Source organism: Dendrobates tinctorius, unplaced genomic scaffold (genome assembly GCF_039654945.1).
Source record: "Dendrobates tinctorius isolate UK_male_01 unplaced genomic scaffold, ASM3965494v1 ptg000063l, whole genome shotgun sequence".
Lineage (NCBI taxonomy): Eukaryota > Metazoa > Chordata > Amphibia > Anura > Dendrobatidae > Dendrobates > Dendrobates tinctorius.
Window position 1 is genome coordinate 21,128,941 of NW_027361731.1, and position 25,003 is coordinate 21,153,943.

General features: G+C 42.6%; 1 protein-coding gene across 1 annotated transcript; it reads right to left on the bottom strand.

The window, feature by feature from the left end:
- Nucleotides 1–1,896: 1,896 nt before the first annotated feature.
- On the bottom strand, nt 1,897–24,218 carry LOC141094270 (uncharacterized). Its single transcript, XM_073580097.1, has 6 exons — nt 24,068–24,218; nt 23,761–23,940; nt 23,555–23,678; nt 23,374–23,471; nt 21,261–21,351; nt 1,897–3,818 (listed from the first exon to the last, which is right to left on the bottom strand). Exons 1-6 carry the CDS (start codon nt 24,134–24,136, stop codon nt 2,536–2,538), a joined length of 1,845 nt encoding a protein of 614 aa, XP_073436198.1. The 5' UTR covers nt 24,137–24,218; the 3' UTR covers nt 1,897–2,535.
- Nucleotides 24,219–25,003: the final 785 nt, after the last annotated feature.

A 25,003-nucleotide genomic window follows, 5' to 3' on the forward strand; every position in this document is an offset into this window, starting at 1 on the left:
CCTGAATAAAGTGTGAATCCACATTTGAGGAAGAAACTGTGTGACTTCGCTTTATGTTTGGTATCCTGTCCATCCTGTTGTCAGACACTCAATAGTATCTCCTTAAGCCGGCCGTCTGGTCCAGCTGCCGTGGTGGCTCACCCCCTTGGTCTTGCCCCTGCCCCTCCCTGTACAGGGGGTGGGTTCTCACTAGGTCAGCTCGCCCTAGGTGGGTGGGTGCCACGGCCCAGAGGGTCCACTCTAAAAAGGAAAATGGGCTCAGCAGAAGCAGAGTCCGTCACAAGAGGGAGTTCATCGGACATCAAAGGTGGAGAAAATGAGCTCATAACACATCGGGTTTCTAGGCACAGTGCGCCCCCTTAGAAACCCGATGTATACCTTAGCTACCAGCTCCTGCTCGCTGGTCACTGGTCTCCCACCTGTCACACGCAGCGATGCATGCTGACCAGCGGGAGACCAGCGACCCCAAAAATGTCCAGGGCTTTCCATCAACGATCAGCGATACCGGCAGGGGGGCTGGTTAGTGATCGCTGTCACACACAGCGAGATCGCTATGTGTGACGGGGCCCTTAGATTATACTTACCAGGGGGCGGTGGCGGTGGGTGTCGCAGTCCTGTGCCTCCCATCTTCTAGCGATCACATCCTCCTGCTTACTTCTGCCCTGGCTCCTGTGCAGGCATACTTTACCTGCCCTATTGAGAGCAGAGTAAAGTACTCTAGTGCGCAGGCGCCGGGAAAGGTCAGAGATGTCCGGTGCCTGCGCACTACAGTACTTTACTCTGCCCTCAACAGGGCAGATAAAGTACATCTTCGCTAAAAGATGGGAGGCGCCAGACCGGACTGCGACACCCATCGGACCGGAACTCCGGGTGAGTATAATCTAACTCTTTTTTCTTATATTTCAGGATACATCGGGGGCTTATCTACAGCATTACAGAATGGCTTCAGCTTACAGGCCAAAAATAAGGTGACAGGTTCCCTTTAAGTAAAAATCCAGTGTTCAATTATCCTATGTCACTGTCCTCTAAACATAGCAGACAATAAATTGTAGGAACTGATGTAAGAGGCAAACATTAGCTATTCAAAATGATCAAAAATCAATGTTTAAGACTAATATGACAACAGTATATGGTTATTTGACCTTCTGAAAAACAAAAGCATAAATTCAAAACTCAACATATAGATAGCAGTCTATTCCTCCTGGCTTACAGAGAATAGACATGTGGCTAATTAAGATAAAATGTGTCGTCACACACGATTTATATTTTTTATGCTCGGCTGCTGTCACACACTGGTAGACGCTTTTTATTGCAAAAACTGCATCGCCATATTTTGAGAGCTATAATTTTTCCATAGTTTTGCTCAGTCATGTGAGATTGTTTTTTTTGCAGGACAAGTTGACATTTACTGGTATAATTTTTGAACACGTGACATTTTTTAATCGCTTTTTATTCCAAGTTTTGGGAGGCAGAATGAACAAAAAAAAGTAATTCATATATTATTTTCGTTTTTTTTCATGCTGTTCCACATGTAGTAAAATTGATAAGGCAGTTATATTCTTCCGGTCAGTACGATTACATCAACACCTCATTTATATTTTTTTATGGTTTTGCGCTTTTACACAATAAAAACTTTTATTCAAAAAAGAACCACCATTATGAGAGCTATATCTTATTTTTCTGCTGACGGACCTCTATTGCGGATTGTTTTTTTGCAAGACAAGATGACGTTTTCAGCCGTACAATTTTTATGTAGATTGCTGTTTTTATCGCATATTTTTCCACTTTTTGTTCAGCAATAAGATGATAAAGCACAGATTTTTGCCTTGTTCCCTTGTCTAAATTTTGTTTGTTTTTAGGGTGTTCACTGAAGGGGACAGTGCGACAGTTTTATAGGTCAGGTGGTTCCAGAAGGGGCGATACCAAACATGTGTACTATTTATTTTATGTTAAACATAAATAAATGTATTTATTGGATTAATAATTTTTTTTGTTTTTTTTATTTTGTGATTTAAAAAAAAATATATTTACAATTAACTTTTTTAACTCTTTCACATTGTCCCCGGATGGGACATCAACTGTATAATGACAGATCGCTGATCTAGCCGATCACAGCGCCATATCTAGATGGCGGTTTGCGGTAACAGCTCCTGTGGCACCTTATATATACAGCGGAAGTTGGGAATGGGTTAAACGATGCTGTCTATGAATGGACAATGAGACAAGTTTTGGCCTTTCAATACTTGTCTCTTCCTGCAAATATTGCTTCTAGTACAGACCATTTGCTATCATTCCTCTAAGCTGAGAATCCAGGAGCTAAGGTGCCAGGATTGACACCTACCTCCTGCAAAAGCCCCTTTGTGCTTACTATACTGGTATATCCAGTTTCACTCCTTTGTCAACTAAATGTAACTCTCCTGCCTGACTGAATTCCCTTATTATTTATTTCCTTCACACTCTACATGAGTTTTTAGATGAGAAAGAAGATATTCCCAGGAATAACATTTCCCACATTCTGAACATAAAAAATGGTTTCTACCCTGTATGAGTTCTCTGATGTGCAAAAAGCTTTGAACTTGAACTAAAACATTTCCCACATTCTGGACATGAATATGGCTTCTCTCCTGTGTGGATTCTTTGATGTTTAATAAGATTTTGTCCCTGGATAAAACTTTTCCCACATTCTGTACATTTATATGGCTTCTCTCCCGTGTGAATTCTCTGATGTTTAATAAGATCTTGCCCCTGGACAAAACATTTCCCACATTCTGGACATGAATACGGCTTCTCTCCTGTGTGAATTCTCTGATGTGTAAGAAGACCTGATTTGTAGTTAAAACATTTCCCGCATTCTTGACATAAATGTGGCTTCACCCCTGTGTGATTTCTCTGATGTACCTGGAAGTTTGATTTCTGGTTAAAACATTTCCCACATTCTGGACATGAATATGGCTTCTCCCCTGTGTGACTTCTGCAGTGTGTAAGCAAATTTGACTTATGGTTGAAACATTTGCCACATTCTGGACATGAATATGGCTTCTCTCCTGTGTGGATTCTTTGATGTTTAAGAAGATCTGATCTCTGGCTAAAACATTTTTCACATTCTGAACATGAATACGGCTTCTCCCCTGTGTGACTTCTGTAGTGTATAAGCAAATTTGACTTATGGTTAAAACATTTTCCACATTCTGAACATGAAAGTGGCTTCTCTCCTGTGTGACTTCGCTGATGCATAAAAAAATGTGATTTCTGGTTGAAACATTTCCCACATTCTGGACAAAAATATGGCTTCACACCTGTGTGAATTCTTTGATGTCTAAGAAGATCTGGTTTCTTGGTAAAACATTTCCCACACTCTGAACATGAAAATGGCTTCTCCCCTGTGTGACTTTTGTAATGTGTAATCAAATTTGACTTATGGTTAAAACATTTCCCACATTCTGAACATGAAAATGGCTTTTCTCCAGTGTGACTTCTCTGATGTCTAAGAAGTGTTGATTTAACCATGAAACATTTCCCACATTCTGAACATGAAAATGGCTTCTCTCCAGTGTGAATTCTCTCATGTGAAAGCAATTTAGATTCATGTTTAAAATATTTCCCACATTCTGAACAGGAAAATGGTTTCTTCTCTGTGGGAATTATTTGATGTTCAACATCGCTTTTGCAGCTTTCATTTTGCTTAACAGTCTGTGATGAATCCAAATAGGTGACTGATTGAAAAGGCTCCGATGATTGATTGTTGCTCTGAAGGGCTGGAGGTATAGCTGGAATAATGGCGTGCTTTTCATAGGTATCTGGTTTTACACCACAGTCATCTGCCAAGAATAAAACTGATTTTATTATTTTTCAATTTCAATGCCTTATATTTTATATAATTTCTATGTAAATAATTCTATACAACTCAAAGTATAATGAAACTATGACCTAAGACAGTGGTGAGCCACCTGTTCACAAATAACATGGTACTGAACCTCTAAAGTACAATCAACAAACATAATACACAAACCCAGAAAAGTTTGAAGCAATAAAGGGAGGATTAAAATTAAGCTTTATTACTTCAACTGAGGATATACTGCATTGCTTTTTTAACTACTATAACACATTATATACTCCTAGGAGAGGTTTTGATGTTCCAGAATGTCTGGATTATCTGTCAGAGATAAAATTCCCCTCATTGGACTCTACTCAGCGAGCCCTTCTGGACGCTGATTTTTACTATAGAGGAAATAGAGGATGCTATGATGGATATGGCCTCTGGGAAGGCTCCTGGACAGCATGGGTTCCTAATTAAACTATACAGAAAGTATAAAGATGTGTTGGCGCCACTTCTCTTAGAGGTGTTTCAGGGGATTTGGAAGGGGGGTGTATGCCAGGATCCTTCTACGAAGCAAATATTATTGTACTTAAAGAAAGGAAGGACCCCCTTGACTGTGGATCATAACGCCCCATATCACTGGTAAATGTTCATTATAAAATTTTCACTAAGGTTCTGGCCAATAGATTGAACTCGGTTATATTGAATCTCCTACACCCTGACCAAACCGGTTTCATGCCTGGCAAAAGCACCTCCATTAATATTAGATGGGTCCAGTCGGAGGTTCAGTATAGTTCTTTGGTGCCGGGCAATTCTTGGGCTCTGGCGTCATTAAGGCCTTTGACTCCCTTGAGTGGCCTTTCCTATTTGCGTGTTTACAGAAATATGGTTTCGGAGATAGACAAAAAATGGATTTGGCGCAATTTACGCCAAACCTAAAACCAGTATGATTATAAACAACTCCATATTGGAACCACTTTCCCTGCCTAGAGGGACGCGAAATGGGTGCCCCTCTCCTCTGCCCTTGCGATCGAGGCGTTGGCAAAACACGCAATGTCCTCTCCGAATATTAAAGGCATAAACATAGCAGATCATCTAGATAACATCGGCCTCTATGCCGATAATATGGTGATAATCATGGATGGCGTGGAGGGGACTCTGTCATTTGTAATTGATACCTTTGATAAATTCAGTAAATATTCAGGTTTGTACATTAACTGGGAGAAGTCTGCCTTGTTTCCCCTTTCTCATAACCCGGGAGCCCACCTTGATACTTTATCTTGATAGCCTATAGTGTCACATTTTGAATATCTAGGAATTAATATCCCAAAAAATAGTCAACTTGACCTACAACTTAATATCCATCCACTATTAGAACTAGTCAGGATTAAATTTGCATCCTGGAGTAAACTCCCGCTATATGTCGCTGGTCGTATAAACCTCATTAAGATGATTCTACTCCCTAACCTTAGCTATTCCCTCAAACACTGTGCGGTGCTGATCCCTAAGCCCTGTTTTGCAGGTTTAAATTCTTTATCTACATCTTTTATATGGGGGAAAACAAGACCCAAGCTTAAATTATCTACTTTACAGAGACCAAAACAGATGGGCGGGGCGGCTCTGCCGGATTTCTATTTATATCTTGCTTGTCTGGTTAAGGCCTTGAGTAGATGGATGCCTGATAGCCTACTGCCAAATTCCGAGTCACCTGGCCCACACTGCGAGAATTGACTGCCCGCTGGGTTTTTTGGAAATGAATAAACCTGGCATCCCCCGATTATTACCTTTACTCCGATTGGCAAGACAGATTAAAAAGGTGGGCCACCTTGGAGATATTGTAACCGAAATGCCATTATGGAATAGTGCTTATTTCCTGGTGGTCCTGAACCACCCGTCCACTGACTTCTGGATTGTGCACGGTGTTTCCTCAAATCAGAGATTTATATGTAAATGGGGTCCTAATGTCGTTTGCACAAATTCAATCTAAAAACAATATCCCGAAGTCACAATTTTTCAGCTACCTTCAGCTTAGATCAGCTATTCAGTCACATTTACGATCTGTGGGCGGGATCCAGACTATCTCATCTTTTCCTTTAATAGGAATCCTTAAGTGGCAGGGGACCAGGGGTCTCATTTCTGCTCTGTACACTTATATGCTGCCTGTGGGAACCGGCTTTGCCCTGGTAGCGGTCAGGAGAAGGAGGGGGGGGGTCTTATTCCTGATGCTCAGGATGAGGATTGGGAGGAGGTTCTTGAGTCTCCGATTGGGGTGTCTCCATCGATCAATAATAAAATGATTCAATTATATATGATACACCAGTCGTATTTAACCCAGTCACATCTCTTCAAAATGGGTCGACTCCAGTCTTCGGATTGTTTGAGATGCCACTCAGCAGAGGCAGATTTTACTCATATGGTGTTGAATTGTCCTAATATCCTCTCCTACTGGAGTGAGGCGACATCGTTACTGACTTCACTAGTACAAATCCTGGTTCCCCTTAACCCATTGGTCTGTTTATGTGGGGTGCTGGACGGGGAGATGTGGGAACACTGTTATAATCTTCTTGCGGGAGACACTCTTTCTGGCTAGAAAGATACTAGCGCTACGGTGGATGGGTGGTGTGCGTACTTCTGTCAGAGCACGGATTGATTTGGTAAATTCAGTTATATCGTTTGAACGAACGCTATATCAGAACCGGGACTGTCCAGGGAAATTTGATAAAATTTGGGATAGGTGGAACTCCTTTCCTCTCACCATTCTAGTCCATAGTGGTTCGGTACCACCGTAAATGCTATGGTTAAAATACTTTAGGTTACCTTATGGCATCGAATAACTTAATACTGCATCAATATGTTTGGCAGTGTGTTAGTAGTAGTTGTAGGATAATTAGATATGTAGTGTCATTTTGAGATGTATAGCGCCAAATGGATATAAACAAAATGTTTTGCTTATTTGTTGATTTACATTACAATCTATAGCAACAGATAAAAATATACACCATAAAAAACATGTATGATTCTTAAAGGGGTATTCCCATCTCTGGTCACCTATCCCAATATGTAGTAGATGTAATAATATTAGGAAATATGTAATATAGTTGTTTTGACTCGCTATGTTGCTCACCCCATGTGCAGAGCATTGCATTAGCTTAGATATCAATTGTTACTACCACTCATATAGTGACTGTTAGTTGCTAGTGGTCATAACCATGGATACCTAAGCTACTGCAATGCCCTGGACATGGGGTAAGCGACATAGAGAATCAGGAAAACTATACCATATTTCTAATTGGAGGTATTTGCTATCATTAGACCTACTATATTTTGGGATAGGATCTTGGAAATGAGAGTACTGGAGGTATTTGCTATCATTAGACCTACTATATTTTGGGATAGGATCTTGGAAATGAGAGTACCCCCTTAAGGCCTTCTTTACATGTCAGTGTGTCCGGTACATGTGGTGACAGTTTTCATATGTACCGTAGACACTTAAACACGTTGACCCTTTCAAGTGAATGGATCTGCGCACGTCTATGTGTATCCACAGACCGTGTGTCTGTGGGCAAGGCACACTGACATGACTGTTTTAGGAGAAGAACGGGCCACAAAACGACTTGCACACTAATGACATCTGTGTGTCATCAGTGTGACACGTACCGGCACCTGGGAATCAGCGGTACTGTTCGTGCTGATCCCCGACTCCAGGTGTTGAAAACAGCTCACATCATTGTACCCTGCTCTGCTTGCGATCTGTGCAAGGGGCAAAGTTGAGAGTTGGATTCGGCCCCCGCTGGCTACACAGAGTAAAATTAAGTATAAAATAAAAAAAATACTCACCTTAACACCTAATCCAGTGAAGCCGTTGTCCCATGTAAAGAAACAAATGAAAAAACAACAATATCCCTCACCTGTGTTTTCCAAAATGTCCCATGCCGTAATCCATCTGTGTGACATTTGCTTATCATCATAAACGGTGACCTGGGGCGACCACTCACATTGAAAAGCTGGGTAGAATGACTCGTTGTACCCTGATTTCTCAAGGTGAACTGCGATGATCTCACCGACGTCATCACAGTTCATAGGCCTGCTCTCGCTGCAGGGAGTCATATTCCCCTGCTCTTCAGCAGGAGCGGTTGCCTCATAACTCTCCATCAAACTCCATCGCCCCCAAAAGCACTACAAATATTGACTGGTGACTAGCTCATCCAACCTTTAACCACTCCCAATTCCTCAAGATAGTTGGACCATCATTGAAAATAAGCCCCTGTACTTTGTGTTACTCCCACCACATTGTAGACTGTAAGCTCTTACAGGCAGGGTCGTCAATATCTTTCCATTAATTATTGTATTATTGTTAACTTTGTTATGACTGTTGTATATGAACAGTTGAATTACAAAGTGCTGAGGAATATGTTGGCGCTATATAAAGATTATTATTATGAGCAAATGTCGCACAGATGGATTACGGCGTTGGTAACTTGATTCTTTAAATTTTGGACAGGTGAGAGATAGTTGTCTTTTATTTTTGTTTGCTTACAGGGGACAATGGCTTCAGGTGATTAGTTGTTAGGAGCTTGTACCCATTATGGTGAAAAAAAGTTCAGATTTCAGTTCAGAAAAGTAGGACTAAGGTCATGAAAGTGCCATGTGATTTTCATGCGAGTATAATCCAAATTTTCACACCTACCATCCGATTGACATCTGAATGCCATGTAATTGCTATTCCTCTGCAATATTTTAATATGAGCTTTGACATAGAGAATTACTCTGTCATTTACACATATTTTCCAAGGAAATATACTTCAATACACACACATTGATGAATAGCCAGCAATTCATCTGCCGTATCCAGTAGACGCGACAGAATAGAACAAATAGAATAGATTACAAACAGCATATATACATAGCACAGATATAAAGATATCAGTCACAGATAATAGTAAAGTGTGTGCAGCTTGCTGTACATGTATTTAACTAAATGATTATTTTTCTGAAAAAAAAAAAAAAATCGCATGAGCTTAATTATCATAACCAGCAGAGGAAAAGAAGATGGCTGTGGTCTGAGGTTTATAGCCTGGGAAGCGGGGTAATACCCATGGAGCTTCCCAAGCTATTAATATCAGCATTCAGTTATATACTTGGCCTTTATTGGTTATTATAATGGGGGGCCCCCAAAAAAATGACAGTGTCGCCTTATAATTAATAACCAGCAAAGGATAGGCAGACAGTTGAGGGCTGATATTAATAGCCTGGGAAGAGGCTATGTATATTGGCCCCATCCTAGACTAAAAACATCAGCTTTCAGCCACCCCAGAAACGGCTCATCCACAGGATGCGCCAAATTTGGCACTTAATCTCGCTCTTCTCATTTGCAAAGGTGCGGTGGCCAGTGGGTTGATGGTTGGAGGGTTGAAGGCACCTTTGTATTGTCAGGTGACCTCAAGCCCAGAGGTTAGTAATGGAGAGATGTCTATAAGACATCCCTATTACTAACCCCATAGTCAAAATCTATATAAAATAACACCTTTGTATTTGTAAAAACACACCGAGAATAAAGTTCTTTAATTGAAAGAATGACACGCGCATCGGGGTCTCCAGCCAGCACCTATGAGGTAATGTGCCTGTGTGAACTTGCCTGCATTTCCAATTTTTGGGTTATATACCCTTTCTACAGGATTTTTTCACCCCTCTATCACAGTTAGCAGTTCATATGCACTTTTTCCTGCAGATTTTGCACATGCAAATGATTGATGCTTATTTCTATTTCATATTTGCCATTTTTTGCCTAATTTGCACATGTAATGACTAATGATAACATTTCATATACACTGCTCTCTGCATAATTTGCACATGCAATGATCAATATATAAGCACTGGGCTTTGTAACCTTTTGGATATGGTTTCTCTACGGTCTATCTTAATTTATTAATGTTTTTGGCTATATAACAGGAGGCTGTATTCAGCCCCTTATACAACTCCCTAGCCTAATAATTATTTATCCATTCATCTCCTGGTGCATTTTATTTGATGCTTGTTTGTATGCTGTATAGGCGTCCTTATATATTCTATCATGCACATTGCTGCTATGGTGCGGCTTTCCATTTTGTCACAGTGTCTGCACTCTTTTATGACTAATTTTCTTGTTAATAACAGGCTTGTTAAATAATCCTAATAAAATTTGATAATTTTTAGCCATAGCTTCCTTTTGTGCTTTATTTGATGATAATAATCCATTTGTCCCGTGTCACATCTCGCTTGGCTACACCCAGACTGCATTGTTGCATGATGTGACTGTATAGCATTCCATCCAGTAGAGAAACTGAGTTGCGCGTGCTTACTCAGCTCAGTGTCTCACAGTGAACGCCTTTCACCTCACTGACGAGAGTGAGAAAGTTCTCAGGCTCGCCATGCCAACAGAAAGGTCCTGGGAATCAAGAGCCAATGAACTCAGTTTAACTCACTAACGTCAGTACGAGCGCCATTAGAACTCTTCCCATGGCTATAGCGCTGACGTTAGCAAGTTGAACGGAGTTCATTGGTTGTGAAGTCACAGGACCTTTCCGACGGGATTGTGAGCATGAGAACTTTCTCACGCTCGTGGTCACATCAGTGAGGTGAAGAGAGTTCACCCTGAAAAGCTGAGTAAGCACACACAGCTCAGTGTCTCTGCTGGATGGCAGCCTGCCATGTAGATGTAGCAGAGCAAATCTATTATTATCTTCTCGGTGGACAGGTGAGAAATATTGTTGTTTATTATTTTAATTATATTACAGGAGACATTGCCTTTAGTGGACTGAGCGATGATGCGACTATGGTTTATCTTAGATTCATTAAAAGGAGTCAGTGTCAATCTTTCAATTAAAGACAATTAAAAACTTTATTCTTGTGGGTTTTTTTTAAATTCAATTTGACTATGGGGCTTAGTAATGGGGTGATCTTATTGAGACCTCTCCATTACTAATCACTGGGCTTGATGTCACCTGACAATACAAAGATGACATCTGTCCCCCCCAACTTGCCACCGCATCAGGGTAAGTGGGAAGAGCGAGGCTAAGTGCCAGAATTGGTGCATCTTATATATGCTCCATCGAGTTTTGTCCGGGATACAAGGACAGTTGCAGCATGCTCATAGAATGACACTGATCAGAGTGTGGTCTGATTTTTTATCGGAGTGCACTTGTCCGTTTTCCTCGAAGATGAGTATGAGCCCTAAATGTGACTATAATGTGATTTTTTTTATTTTATTCTTAATTTTACTCTATGTAGTCAGCGGGCTCTTAATATAACTCTACAACATTATCCCATGCTCCCGCTGATTGCAGGCAGAGTAAAGGACAATGATGTGAGCTGTCTACAACACCTGGCACCGGGGATCAGCGCAAACAGTACCGCAGATTTCCAGGCGCCGGTACATGTGATACTGATGCGTCACATGGTTGCCACACATATGAAACACAGACACATATCTCCGGACCAGACAAAATTTTTGGCACTTAGTCAAAATTTACTTTTGGCCATGACTGTATCTATAATGTAACGTTGGATGCATCCTTCTGTTCAAAGCCGGTATAGACTGCACCTGCGCAGTGTGGCCATAGTCAGAAGGACGCATCCAACGTTAATAGAGAGGATAGGGAGAATGACAAGGATGGAGGAGGAGTGTGGCGCTGGAGATTGCGGTATGCCTAGGTGCTGACTGAATACTTGAGGACTTACAGCAAGCTCCAGTGAGGCTGGAAGAGGAGAGTTGGACCGGAGTCAATGAATGCATACGGCGCGATCTCCGGCGCCATTTTATTGCAGACAAATTCGCACACAGTGACCGGATAGCACGGTATGAGCATGCGCTGACTCCGCCACCAATTTATTTAAATATTTAACGCAGTTAAGTCTAATTCTATTTTCTCTAATAACTCCCCACAACAGCACACAGGAGGAATGCCAAAGACTACCAGCCTAGGGAGGGATAACCGTCTGGAGAACTTTTCTCCCAAATGATAAATCTTTGACGAATGTTACATCAAGTCTATAAAGTTTGATAAAGGTGTGGACAGACGACCAGGTAGCAGCTCTGCATATCTGCTCGATGGAGGCGCTAGCCTTTTCTGCCCATGAAACTGCTACAGCTCTGGTGAAATGAGCCATGAAATTTTCTCAAGGCGCAAGATCTTGAATCCCATAGGCTTCGATAATTGCCTTCATGATCCAATTCGTCACCGTAGTCTTGGATACCTTTTTTCCGCTATTCTGGCCGTAGAGTTGAACAAATAAGTTCCTAACTTTCCTCCACTTTTGATTATGTGGAAATAATGTAAAACTACTCTCCTTACGTCGAGTGGAATTCTTCCTCCTTTTTGTTCTTTGGTTTCTGGCAAAGTGAAGGTATTATAATGTCCTGATTCCTATGGAAATCTGAAAACACCTTTGGTAGAAACGAAGGATCTATTCTAGACGGAACACCAGCCGGTCTTCTAACACCTTCAGGTAGGGCTCTTCCATTGAGAGAACTTGTAACTCCCCCACGTCTGGCTGTTGTAATTGCTTCCAGGATAGTCTATCCACCATAGTTGTTGACAGGGGCTAAAACGGTAGAAGGGTTAATCCCTTCAGGACAATATTGAGGTCCCAAGTGGGAATCAGACTGATTGCTCTAGGACAAAGTCATGTAACTGCTGTCATTAACCGCTTTATCCATCTGTGATCTGACAAGGTCTGGTCAAAGTATGAGCTCAATGCAGCCACCTGTACCTTAAGTGGACTGGGTCCTGGTCCCTTCTCCAATCCATCTTGCAGAAAATCTAGAATCCAGGCAATATTGGCTTGTTGGGGGATCCGGCCGCTCTGGTGCTCACCAAGATATGAACTTTTTCCAGGTCTTCTGGTATATCACGTTGGTCACCAGTTTCCTACTTTTCTTAAGTGTGTTAATGACTCTGTCAGAGAGGCCTCTGGCTTTCAGGATTGAGAACGCAGAAGCCAAGCTGCCAGGTGCAATCGCTCTATGTCCAGGTGATAGACTGGTCCCTGGTGCTAGAGATCCCTGATTGGTGGGAGGATTAGAGGATTGTCTATGCTTAGGCTGGATATAGTACAGTACCAGCTTCTCTTTGGCCAGAGGGGTGTCACTGAAATGACCTTGGTCTGCTCGTCTCTTATTTTCTGAAGAACTCTTGGCAAGAGGGGGATTGGAGGGAAGGCGTAAGCTAGGCTGAATTGCCATTGGTGGGCTAAGGCGTCTATACCCAGGCATCTATCGTCCGGTTTTAGTGAAAAATAGTAAGCCACCTTCATATTCTGGTGGTTTGCAAATAAACAAACTTCTGGGACTCCCCCCACCTCCTAGCCAACATCTGGAATACCTCTGGGTCTAGACTCCACTCTCCCGGATGGATATCTTGTCTGCTCAGAAAGTCAGCTTGTCTGTTGTCTACTCCCCTTATGTGAAGGGCTGATATTGAAAGAAGGTATTTCTCTGCCCAAGAGAATATTCTTGCTGAGATGGCTTTCAGCTCGTGCTTCGAACTTCCTTGATGTCGAATATGTGCAACCATAGTAAATTTGTCCGAGTAGACTCTTACATGGGTACCTTCGACTAGCGAAGCAGCTGCCCTGAGGACTTCTTCCACTGCCTTCAACTCCCTGATGTTCGAAGACAGTCCGCTGACCTTGTTTGTCCAGAGACCTTGGAAGGATGTATGGGAGATCACGCCTCCCCAACCTCTTGCTGGCATCCACTTCCATAGTGACTAGCGGGGTCTGGACCCAAGGCACTCCGTTGTTCATTTGTTTTGGACTGACCCACCAGGACAACGAGGCTTGTATCTAGGTTGGTATTGACACCTTCTTGTTCAGAGATTTGGGGGAACCGTCCCATTCCGCTAGTATATAACTCTGCAGGTCTCTGGTGTGCTCCTGGGCCCAGGCTACTGACTGGATACAAGATGTCATGGACCCGAGGATTGACTTGGCAAACCTCATGGACACTAATCGTCTATTTCGCAGGATGTTTATCTTCGCTTTCAGCTGGATTTGTTTCTATCTGGATAAGAAGGACGTCTGTGCTTGTGAATCTAGGAATTAGATCTGACTTCTGCTGATTTATCAACCATCCCAGTGATGTTAGTATCTGAGAAGTCGTCCGTATGTTTTCCTGTAACACTTGTACTGACGGGACCAACAGAAGGAAGTCGTTTAGGTATGGGACAATGCAAATCTGGTGATCCCTGGATATGGGCCATGGCTTCTGACATACTTTGGTGAAAATTTGAGGTGCTGATGATAGTTCATTACCAGTTCAACGTCCTTCCATTTGGGCTATCAGCTCCCTCTGGGTCATTGCAAATCTCAGGATGGTTTGGTGAATTGGAATATAATATGTGTCCTGAAGATCTATTGTCGCCATGGTGAAGCCTTTACCTATCAGGGGAACCGCTGATCTGACTTATTCCATCTTGAACCTTGTGTAACGAATAAACTGATTCAGAGGCTTCAGGTTTATTATCACTCTGTGGGATCCGTTTGGCTTCTTTATTAGAAAGAATCTGGAGTAGGGACCCCTGTACTTCTCTCTCTCTAGGGCAAGAGAGATTGTCCCTAAAGATAGCAGTTTTCTGAGGTCTGACTCCAGGGCGAATTGGAGTGACTGCGTAGTGAGCGAGTGACTCTTACCCTGCGTGGAGGGCAGGAGGAAAATTCTACTCTCACCCCCTCCCATATCGACCTTAGGACCCATGGGCTGGTGGATATATTCCGCAATTCTGGAAGTGAGAACTATGAACCCCTACTCTTCCGTAAGCATCAGGATTTATTCTGATGCTGGTCACGGGAAATAAAAAGATTTCTGCTCCGGCCTCCTTTAGGGTAGCGCCACCTTCCTGTTTTTCCTTTGCCTTTGTATTGGGAGGCTGTTCCTGCGAGGGCCGAAAGGATATCATTCTGGGACTCTTTCTGGCATTCTTTGGCTCTGGTAGAGACTTCTTTGTGTCTGAGACTTTCCAACAGCTCGTCTAAAGCCGGCCCGAGCATATAATTCCCCTTAAAGGGGACAGAACATAGTTTGATCTTAGATGCTATGTTCCCGCTCATAGATCTCAGCCACAGGGCTCGTCTCACTGAGTTAGATAGGGCCGCTGATCTAGCCGCTACTCTGAGGGATTCTGCCGAAGCATCAGCCAGGAAAGCTGTGGCATTTTGGAGAAGGGGAAACGAGGCGAGGATTTCTTCTCTGGGGGTCCCTGCTGACCCGGCCAGAGCAACATTGACCAACCGACAGATGTAGAGACCGCATTCGTGCTTAACAAGGCTGCCGATGTCCCTCAGGTTTTTCCTGAGAAGACCTTCCAAGTTGCGCTCCAGGGGATTCTTCAATTGAAAGGAGTCTTCAAACGGCAAGGTTGTCTTCTTGGCTACACGGACAACTTGCACGTCCACCTTGGGTACCTTTGACAAGCACTCTGCAGTCTCATCTTCAACTGGGAACCTCTCTTTCAACTCTGAAGGAGTGCTTAGTCTCTTCTCTGGAGTCTCCCACTCTTCCAGTACCAGATCCCGGATATTTTTGTGCATTGGGAAGAACAGTCTCCTTTTGGATCGGAAGCCCCCGAACATCTCTTCCTGCGCAGTGCATGCTGGTCTCTCCTCCTCCACCTCCATGGTTCTTCTCACTGCCGTGATATGCTCCTCCAAGTTCCCTGCAGGAAAGAAATATCTCTTTCATTGTGACTCTGGGTCAGAGCTTAGCTCCCCTTCTTCATAGCAACCTTCCGGCATAGACTCCTGGAAGTCAGAGTCCTCTACCTGCTGAATTTTCCGCTTTTTTTGCTGCTGGAAGAGCACTACGGCCTGGCATTTGCTGGGAGATGGAAGCCAGGGAAGTCTGTATTTCATAACTCACAATGTCCTTAATATCCTCTTTCAAAGAGGGCTGCTCCTCCTTTAGAACTTTCTCAATGCACTCCTGACATAAGGGCTTGCCATGTGAGGAGAAGAGCCTTTTGGCACATAACGCACACTTGTGAATAGTGACCTTGGATTTTCTCCTGGGTGCAAGATCCATGTCCCCCTGAAAGAGAGAAGAAGGTAGAACACAATCTTAGTATCCAAGAACCTACACCCTGGAGAAGACCCAATGCCTGTATACTTACAGGGATCAGAATAGCGCTGGCCTCCACAGAAGCAGAGCGGGAAGGATCAAACTCCATGTTACCACAGTTTGTCCTACCTTGCTTGACCTTCTGTCCAGGACTCCTTAATTAGGGTGACCGGACCAGCGCCTCCCTCCAACCTGAGGGGCTCCTCCCCCGCTCTCTCTGGTAGGTGGATTCCTCCGGTGGAGTCAGAATCCACCCAATCTTCAAATTTCCCGCTGCGTTCAACCGTGGAATGCAAGAACCGGAAGTGATGATTACCACATGCCGGCCAGTGACGTCACCGCAGCAGGACAGGGGGAGAAAAAGGGCCTGAATAGCAAAAAAAAAAAAAAAAAAAAAGGGCCTCCCGCCCATAAACCGCCCATAAACACCAGTTTAGGGAAAGTGCAGGGCATGTGCAATATAGGGTTAGATGTGGCCTGCCCTTGTTAGGGCGGGAGTTTTGGGGAATAGATGATTGCTAGCCCCATAGGGATTAACAGGGTATTGTCTTCCCAACCTCCTGTTCCAGGGAATTTCGTTATTATATGATCCCTGAAGACTCCCGTCCTTCTTTCAACTCTTTGGTGAGATTGTTCCAATTTTTCGTGTTATTGATATGATCTCATTCTTTCATACATATGTATAGCCAGCATTATGGGCTTTTAATATTTGTATTTACTATGTATGTGCATTTTGGGTTATGGCGTGTATATATAATGAACCTAAGTCGCCGTATCCAATTACTTGCTTTGTTGTCTAATTGTACAGTATTTAGGTGACAATTATCCTCAAATGGGTCGATTTAGGGCCTGATTTTTGTTGTATTATTAGGTACCTCTATCATATCGACAATTTTAAATGATTTTTGCTGACACACATTTTTCAAATCTTTTATTGAACAAAGTAAAAGTTATGTTTCAAATTTCACCGATTGCTGTATATTCTATTTTTCTTTGGTGAATCCTGCATATGTCAGTTTTGACAAATTGTTTTTGCTTTATAGATTTCAGAAAGGCAGATTTTAAGGGATTCAGAAAGAGAATTGGAGGGATCCAATGGCTGGATATCCTTAAAGACAAAAATGTCCAGGAAGGATGGGAAATCTTGAAAAATGAAATTCTCAAAGCACAATTGTTAACAATTCCGAAAAGAGGGAAGAATAGGAAGCATTTAACCCCTTAACGACCAGGGGTATTTTTGGTTTTACATTTTCATTTTTCCCTCCCCTTCTTTCCAGAGCCATAACTTTTTTAATTTTCCGTTTATATGGCCATGTGAGGGCTTATTTTTTGCGGGACGAGTTGTACTTTTAAATGACATCATTGGTTTTACCATATCGTGTACTCGAAAACGGGAAAAAAATTCCAAGTGCGGTGAAATTGCAAAAAAAAGTGCAATCCCACACTTGTTTTTTGCTTGGCTTTTTTGTTAGGTTCACTAGATGCTAAATCTGACCTGTCATTATGATTCTCCACGTCATTACGAGTTCATAGACACCAAACATGTCTATGTCCTCTTTTATCTAAGTGGTGAAAAAAAATTCCAAAGTTTGCTAAAAAAAAAAAAAAAAAAAAAAAAAAAAAAAAAAAAAATTGCGCAATTTTCCGAGACCCGTAGCGTCTCCATTTTTCGTGTCCTGGGGTCGGGTGAGGGCTTATTTTTTTCGTGCCGGACTGACGTTTTTAATGACACCACTTTTGTGCAGATACGTTCTTTTGATCACCCGTTATTGCATTTTAATGCAATGTCTTGGTGACCAAAAAAACGTAATTCTGGCGTTTTGAATTTTTTTTCTCGCTACGCCGTTTAGCGATCGGGTTAATGCTTGTTTTTTTTATTGATAGATCGGGCGATTCTGAACGCGGCGATACCTAATATGTGTATGTGGGATTTTTTTTTTTACTGTTTTATTTTGATTGGGGCGAAAGGGGGGTGATTTGAACTTTTAGGTTTTTTTAATTTTTTTTTTATTTTTAAACATTTTTTTTTTTTTTTTTTTTACTTTTGGCATGCTTCAATAGCCTCCATAGGAGGCTAGAAGCATGCGCAACCCGATTGGCTCTGCTACATATAGGCGATGAGCAGATCGCCCATATGTAGCAGATTTACTGCTGTGCTTTCAGCGCCGACCACCGGGTGGCGCTGAAAGCCTTATGCCTGGAACAACCATAGAGGTCTCATAGAGACCTCTGGTTGTCCAGGCAACATGACGCCGACCCCCGATCACGTGACGGGGGTCGGCGATGACGTCATTTCCGGCCCGGCGGCCGGAAATTCTATTTAAATGCCCGCTGTCAGCTTTGACAGCGGCATTTAACTAGTTAATAGGCGCGGGCGGACGGCGATTCCGCTCGCGCCTATTGCGGGCACATGTCAGCTGTTCATAACAGCTGACATATCCCGGCTTTGATGCGGGCTCAGCGCCGGAGCCCTCATCAAAGCAGGGGAAATGTCTGATGACGGACTGTGTCCGTCATTGGACATTAAGGGGTTAAGGAGGCCAGGATGGATGAACACAGAACTTAAGCACATGCTAAAAAGGAAGAAAAAAATGTTTATAAAATGGAAAGAGGGAGGCATATCTAAAGAAGAATATAATGCTGTCTGCAGAACCTGCAGGGCACAAATCAGATTAGTAAAGCTGACAATGAATTGAGGCTTGCAAGAGATGTCAAAAGCAATAAAAAAGTATTCTGAGGATATGTCAAAAGTAAAAGAAAAGTCAAAGATGCTATAGGATTTTTACAGGATGAAAATGATGAAATGGTAAGACAGGAAGTTGAGAAGGCCAAACTTTTAAATTCCTATTTTGCATCAGTTTTCTCTCAGACAGGAAATGTAACATCAACTGTTCTTCACTGTCCTATTAAGGGAATAGAAGAATCCAGGATATCTATAAACTGAAAGATAGTGAGGAAACACTTAGCTAACCTAAATGAATTCAAGTATCCAGGTCCAGATGAATTACACCCCAGAGTACTGAAGGAGATCGCAGAAGAAATTTTTGAACCACTCTCCAGAATCTTTGAAAATTCTTGGAGAACAGGAGATGTCCCAGAAGACAGGAGAAGAGCAAATGTTGTTCCATCTTCAAAAAAGGGGAAGAAAGTGGACCCAGGCAACTATAGGCCGGTGAGTCTGACTTCTATACCAGGAAAGATCTTTGAACAAATTATTAAACAACATGTAAGTAAGTACCTGGATAAGAATGAAGTGATTAAACAGAGTCAGCATGGGTTTGTAACTAATAAGTCATGTCAGACTAACTTAATTTCCTTCTATGACTCAATCACCGACTGGGTGGATGAGGGAAATGCTGTAGATATACTATATCTTAGACTTCAGCAAAGCATTTGACTAAGTACCTCACACAAACCTTATTGAAAAAATGACTAAGTATGGAATGGACAAGGCAACTGTTAGGTGGATTCATAACTGGCTTAGTGATCAGACCCAAAGAGTGGTCGTAAATGGCTGCACATCCAGTTGGAAGAATGTCTCAAGTGGGGTACCACAGGGCTCTGTCCTGGGCCCTGTATTGTTCAACATCTTTATCAATGATTTAGATGAAGGAATTGAGGGTACACTGATTAAATTTGCTGACGACACAAAGCTAGGAGGGATAGCTAATACTAGAGAAGAGAGAGAGAGGATTCAAAAAGATATAAATAAACTGGAGCAGTGGGCAGCAACTAACAGAATGCATTTTTCCCTGTTAAAAACCAAAGTACTACATCTGGGCATTAAAAATGAAAAAAGCATATACAGAATGGGAGGAATAGGGCTAAGCAACAGCACATGTGAAAAAGACTTGGGTATACTAATAGATCACAGACTGAATATGAGTCAACAGTCTGATGCAGCAACAAAAAATGCAAATGCAATTCTAAGATGTATTAGCAGAACCATACAGTCTAGAGATCACGTGAATTCATTATTGCCCTCTACTCCTCTTTGGTCAGACCTCATCTGGAATACTGTGTCCAGTTTTGGGCGCCATATTTTAAAAAAACACATCAACAAACTGGAGCAAGTTCAGAAAAGAGCGACCAGAATGGTGACCGGTCTGCAAACCATGTCCTATGAGGAAAGGTTGCAGGATTTGGGAATGTTTAGCTTGCAAAAGAGAAGACTGAGAGGAGACTCAATAGCTGTCTACAAATATCTCAAGGGCTGTCACATTGTAGAAGGATTGTCTTTATTCTCATTTGCACAAGGAAAGACTAAGAGCAATGGGATGAAACTGAATGGGAAGAGACACAGATTAGATATTAGGAAAAACTTTTTGACAGAGTGATCAATGAGTGGAACAGGCGGCCACGAGAGGTGGTGAGTTCTCCTTCAATAGAAGTCTTCAAACAGAGGCTGGACAGACATCTGTCTGGGATGATTTAGTGAATCCTGCTTTGAGCAGGGGGTTGGACCAGATGGCCCAAGAGTTCCCTTCCAACTCTATAGGGACAGGAAAAACACTGGAGAATAGAGGTAGGAGGGACTATTTGACCTCTTTCGTATTTCCAAATCTGTGTATGTTTTTTTTTTTTGAATGGGGCAAAAGGGGAGGGGCGATTTAAACTTTTAGATTTTATTAATTTTTTTAAAATTTTTTTTTTACTTTTGGCATGCTTCAATAGTCTCCATGGGAGACTAGAAGCTGCCAAAACCCTATCAGCTCTGCTACATACAGGTGATGATCAGCTCTCCTGTATGTAGCATAATACCTCAGATGCTATGAGCGCCGACCATCGGACGGTGCTCACAGCAAACCGGCAGTGAAAACCACATAGGTCTCCAGGAGACCTCTGGTTGTCATGCCAACCCATCGGTGACCCGCGATCACGAGCCCTGACCTAAATCCTATTGAGCATCTTTGGAAAGAGCTGAAACATGCCATCTGGGAAAGGCAACCTTCAAACATGAGACAACTGGATCAGTTTGCTCTTGAGGAGTGGGTCAAAATACCTATCGAGAGGAGCAGAAGTCTCATTGGCAGTTACAGGAATCGTTTGATTGCAGTGATTGCCTCAAAAGGTTGTGCAACAAAATATTAAGTTAAGGTAAGGAACCATCATTTCTGTCCAGACCTATTTCAGGAGTTTTATTTTTTAAAAAACCTGTGGAAGCGTGGCTGAAAAGCAATATCTGACTTCCATTTTCATAGATTTTCTATTTATTATTACTTTTGTCAGATTCAAGTTATTTCTGTCACCATTGTGGTTTTTCTTTCATTAAACGAGGGGTACCAACAGTTTACCACGTGTGTAATTACAGTAGAATCTGTGACTTCTCTGCATTTAGTGGTCACTACTCACCTGGGTAGTCATATGTAGGAATCTCCTCTTTACACCGCTCATCACCCCTCACATATGTCTCTGTAGTAATAATATGGGTCAGATCTTCACCCTGAAACAAATATTGTAAAAGTCACCGACAGATGGAGAAGTCCCATCTATGATCAGCTCTAATCCTGCCATCTCCACCGTTCTCATTATATTAACGATAATATATGGCATATGAAGATACCGTATGTACTCGTGTATAAGCCGAGATTTTCAGCCCATTTTTTTGGGTTGAAAGTCCCCCTCTCGGCTTATACGAGTCATATACCTGGGGGACAGCGGGGGAGGGGGAGGGGGGGTGTCAGAGATCATACTGACTTCCCCCTGGCGTGGTCTCTGCAGCCCCCCGCTTCTCCCACAGTCTCCCTCCCTGTCTTCAGCGGTCACATGGAACCGCTCATTAAACTCCTGTATATGCGCATGTTCATGAGTTTAATGAGCGGTACCACGTGACCGCTGAAGGAAGAAAGGAAGAGCTGCTGGAGACCGTGGAAGTCGGAGAAGCAGGGCTGCAGAGACCACGCCAGGAGGGGGTAAGTATAGCGATATTCACCTGTCCCTCAGTCTATCGCTGCTTACCGCTGTCTGCTGCGTCCTGTGTCAGTGACGTTTAGGCAGCAGGGGGCGCGGTGACGTGGTTAGTGTGCACCACGCCCTCTGATGGCTGAACAGTCACTGACACAGGAAGCGTCAGACAGCGGTGAGCAGCGATGGACCCCGGACAGGTGAATATCTCAGGTGCCGGGTCCTGAGCAGGAAAGGCGAGTATGGCATTTTTTTTTTTGCAGCAGCAGCAGCATATGGGGGGCATAATATATGGAGCATCTTATGGGGGCATATTCTATGGAGCAGCATATGGGGCATAGTCTATGGAGAAGCATATGGGGGCATTATCTATGGAGCAGAATATGAGGGCATAATCCATGGAGCATTTTATGGGAGTGTAATCTATGGAGCATCTTATTGGGGCATAATCTATGGAGCATTTTATAGAGCATCTTATGGGGCATATTCAATGGAGCATCTTATGGGGCCATAACCTTTATGGAGCAGCATATGGGGCATATTATTCTATGGAGCATCTTATGGGGGCATTATTAACCTTTGCGCAGCATTATATGGGGTGTATTTTGTACGGAGCCTTTTATGGGGCCCATCATGAACTGTATGGAGCATTATATGGGGCTCCTGATTCAATATGGATATTCAAAAACATTTAACCTACTGATGTCTCAATTAATTTTACTTTTATTGGTATCTATTTTTAGTTTTGAAATTTACCAGTAGCTGCTGAATTTTCCACCCTAGGCTTATACGCGAGTCAATAAGTTTTCCCAGTTTTTTGTGGCAAAATTTGGGGGGGGGGGGGGGGGGGGTCGGCTTATACTCGAGTCGGCTTATACACGAGTGTATACGGTATATTAAAATCAAACTTATATTAAAAAGTGGACGCTTTGCTGAATATTAGAATCATGTAGTGCTAATGTACTTGTCACAAGCTTTCACCAGGTTATGCCGCCCTGCAGATGGACTGTGAAACGGTTGTATAATCCACCCAGCTTATCAAAAATAAATGTACCCGTACCTAGGATATTCCACCCCTCATAAACCAAATATCAATATGATATGTGATGGACAGACGTCAACTTGACCTATCAACATAACCATTAGAATGATTACAATTACATGAATAGCTGGTCAGCAATAACCGTTAGAGTAATAAAGATAACATAGAACATGTGAAATCAATAATGACTTGCAATAATTATGGATGAAAAACAAAAGAGGTAATGCATGGAAAACACCCAATTTTCCCTATATAAACTGTGCTCTTTGATCAATAAAATTAGAAATCATTTTGAGACACAACTGCTTGCATTTGTACTCTCTTTTCTCCGGCCGTAAACCTCTCACATCCAGTTTGGAAGCAGACAATTAAGATGACCATACATGCATCCCATGTGCCCTAACAATTACACAAGTAGAAAACATATAATACTGGTGGATAAAACAAGACTGAGCACAAGCCCTTCACAGCCGTCTACACATCATAGGGGAGATCTCCTGACACCTTCTCTCCATCTACCTGATGATCCTGAGGAACATTGGGATCTTCTTGTTTACAGTCCTGTGGAAGAAGAGGACGGGGACATCTCTCTGGTCTTCTCCTCTTACTGGATGGATCTGGAGGAAACACATACTGGGACTGAATTCATTCTTTACATACAGATAATTATAGGCCGTGTGTATTTAGTCCTGTCTATTACCTGGTGATGTGAGGGACTGGGGAACCTCCATCACGACGTCCTTATACACATCTATGTGTCCTTCTAAATACTCCCACTCCTCCATGGAGAAATAGACGGAGACATCCTGACACCTTATAGGAACCTGACACATACAATGATACCGTCATCCCCCGATCCCTTCATAGTGTTACTGTATAATGTCCCAGCATTCCCAGCAGTGTCACCTCTCCAGTCAGCAGCTCAATCATCTTGTACATGAGTTCTAGGATTTTCTGGTCATTGATGTCCTCACGTATCAGGAGGTGAGGTGGAGGCCCCGTGATTGGGCTCAGGGGTCTTCCCCATCCCTCAGACACAGGGTCCTGACAGCGATCACTAGAGGTCTTCTTCACTACTGTGTAATCCTGGTTATGGAGAGACACATTAATAAATCTCACTACAGACATTTCCAGAGTCCTCACCTCTCCAGTTCTGTCCATCTGTTATTCCCATAGATAAGAATGATGTAATGTGACGTCATCAGAATCTCACCTCTCCAGTAAGCCGGAAGAGGATCTCTAGGGTGAGGTGTAATATCTTCTCCATCTTGTCCGTAGCCATTCGTTAAAGTTTAAAGTAAATTTTCTAGAAGATAATTATACCGATTGTATCTGCCAGGATCCTAAATGGAAGGAAGATCAGCTGATGAAGAATCATACAAAATACCATGGGAAAACAAGATACAGGAGCAGTGATGCTGGTATAGTGTAAGGACATGTGCACACCGTGTCATGTCAGGTGGAACATAATGCACAAAAATGAAAAACAACTCACTGTTCATACTTTCAGTTTTGACACTTCTATTAACCCCTTCAGGTTTCTAAAGGTGCAAAACAGTTACAAGAAGTGACCGGAAAACAGCAGATAAGACGTCAAAAAATGGCATCTCAGCACTCTGTCCATTCTGAGGACCAGAGACGGTGCCTATAGTGAGGTCACAGGACTCATTCTGTTCCGAATCCATGCAAAAAAAAGAAAAAGGATTGTCCAGGAAGGCATCAATGTGCAGTGTACGATACGGGGAGTAGAGATGTGCGAACTTGTCAGAAAACGTTCACCAATCTCAAATTCGGCACGAACGTAGCACATTCGGATTAGTGTTACTGAGTAAACTTCAAGCACATATTGGTAAATGATCGTGTTTCCAATAATGCTTTTGTTATGTGTCACAGGGTTACCGCAACAGAGAGTAGCAAGAATACCGCAGCGTCTGATTGCTCCTACTCTTGTGCTGAAAAGCACTTATTTTTAATGGTATTTATTTCTTTTGGCAGTGCAGGGGTTAATAGACCATGTTGGAAACTCTGAGCTCTCAGCTGTGCTTGGTTAGCCACTCCCATCCCCTTTATAATCTGGGTCCTGATTCAAAGCCATGTCAGAGCTAGCATTTGTTTCATGGCTTAGGAGGAGAGGTGTTCACATGAGAAG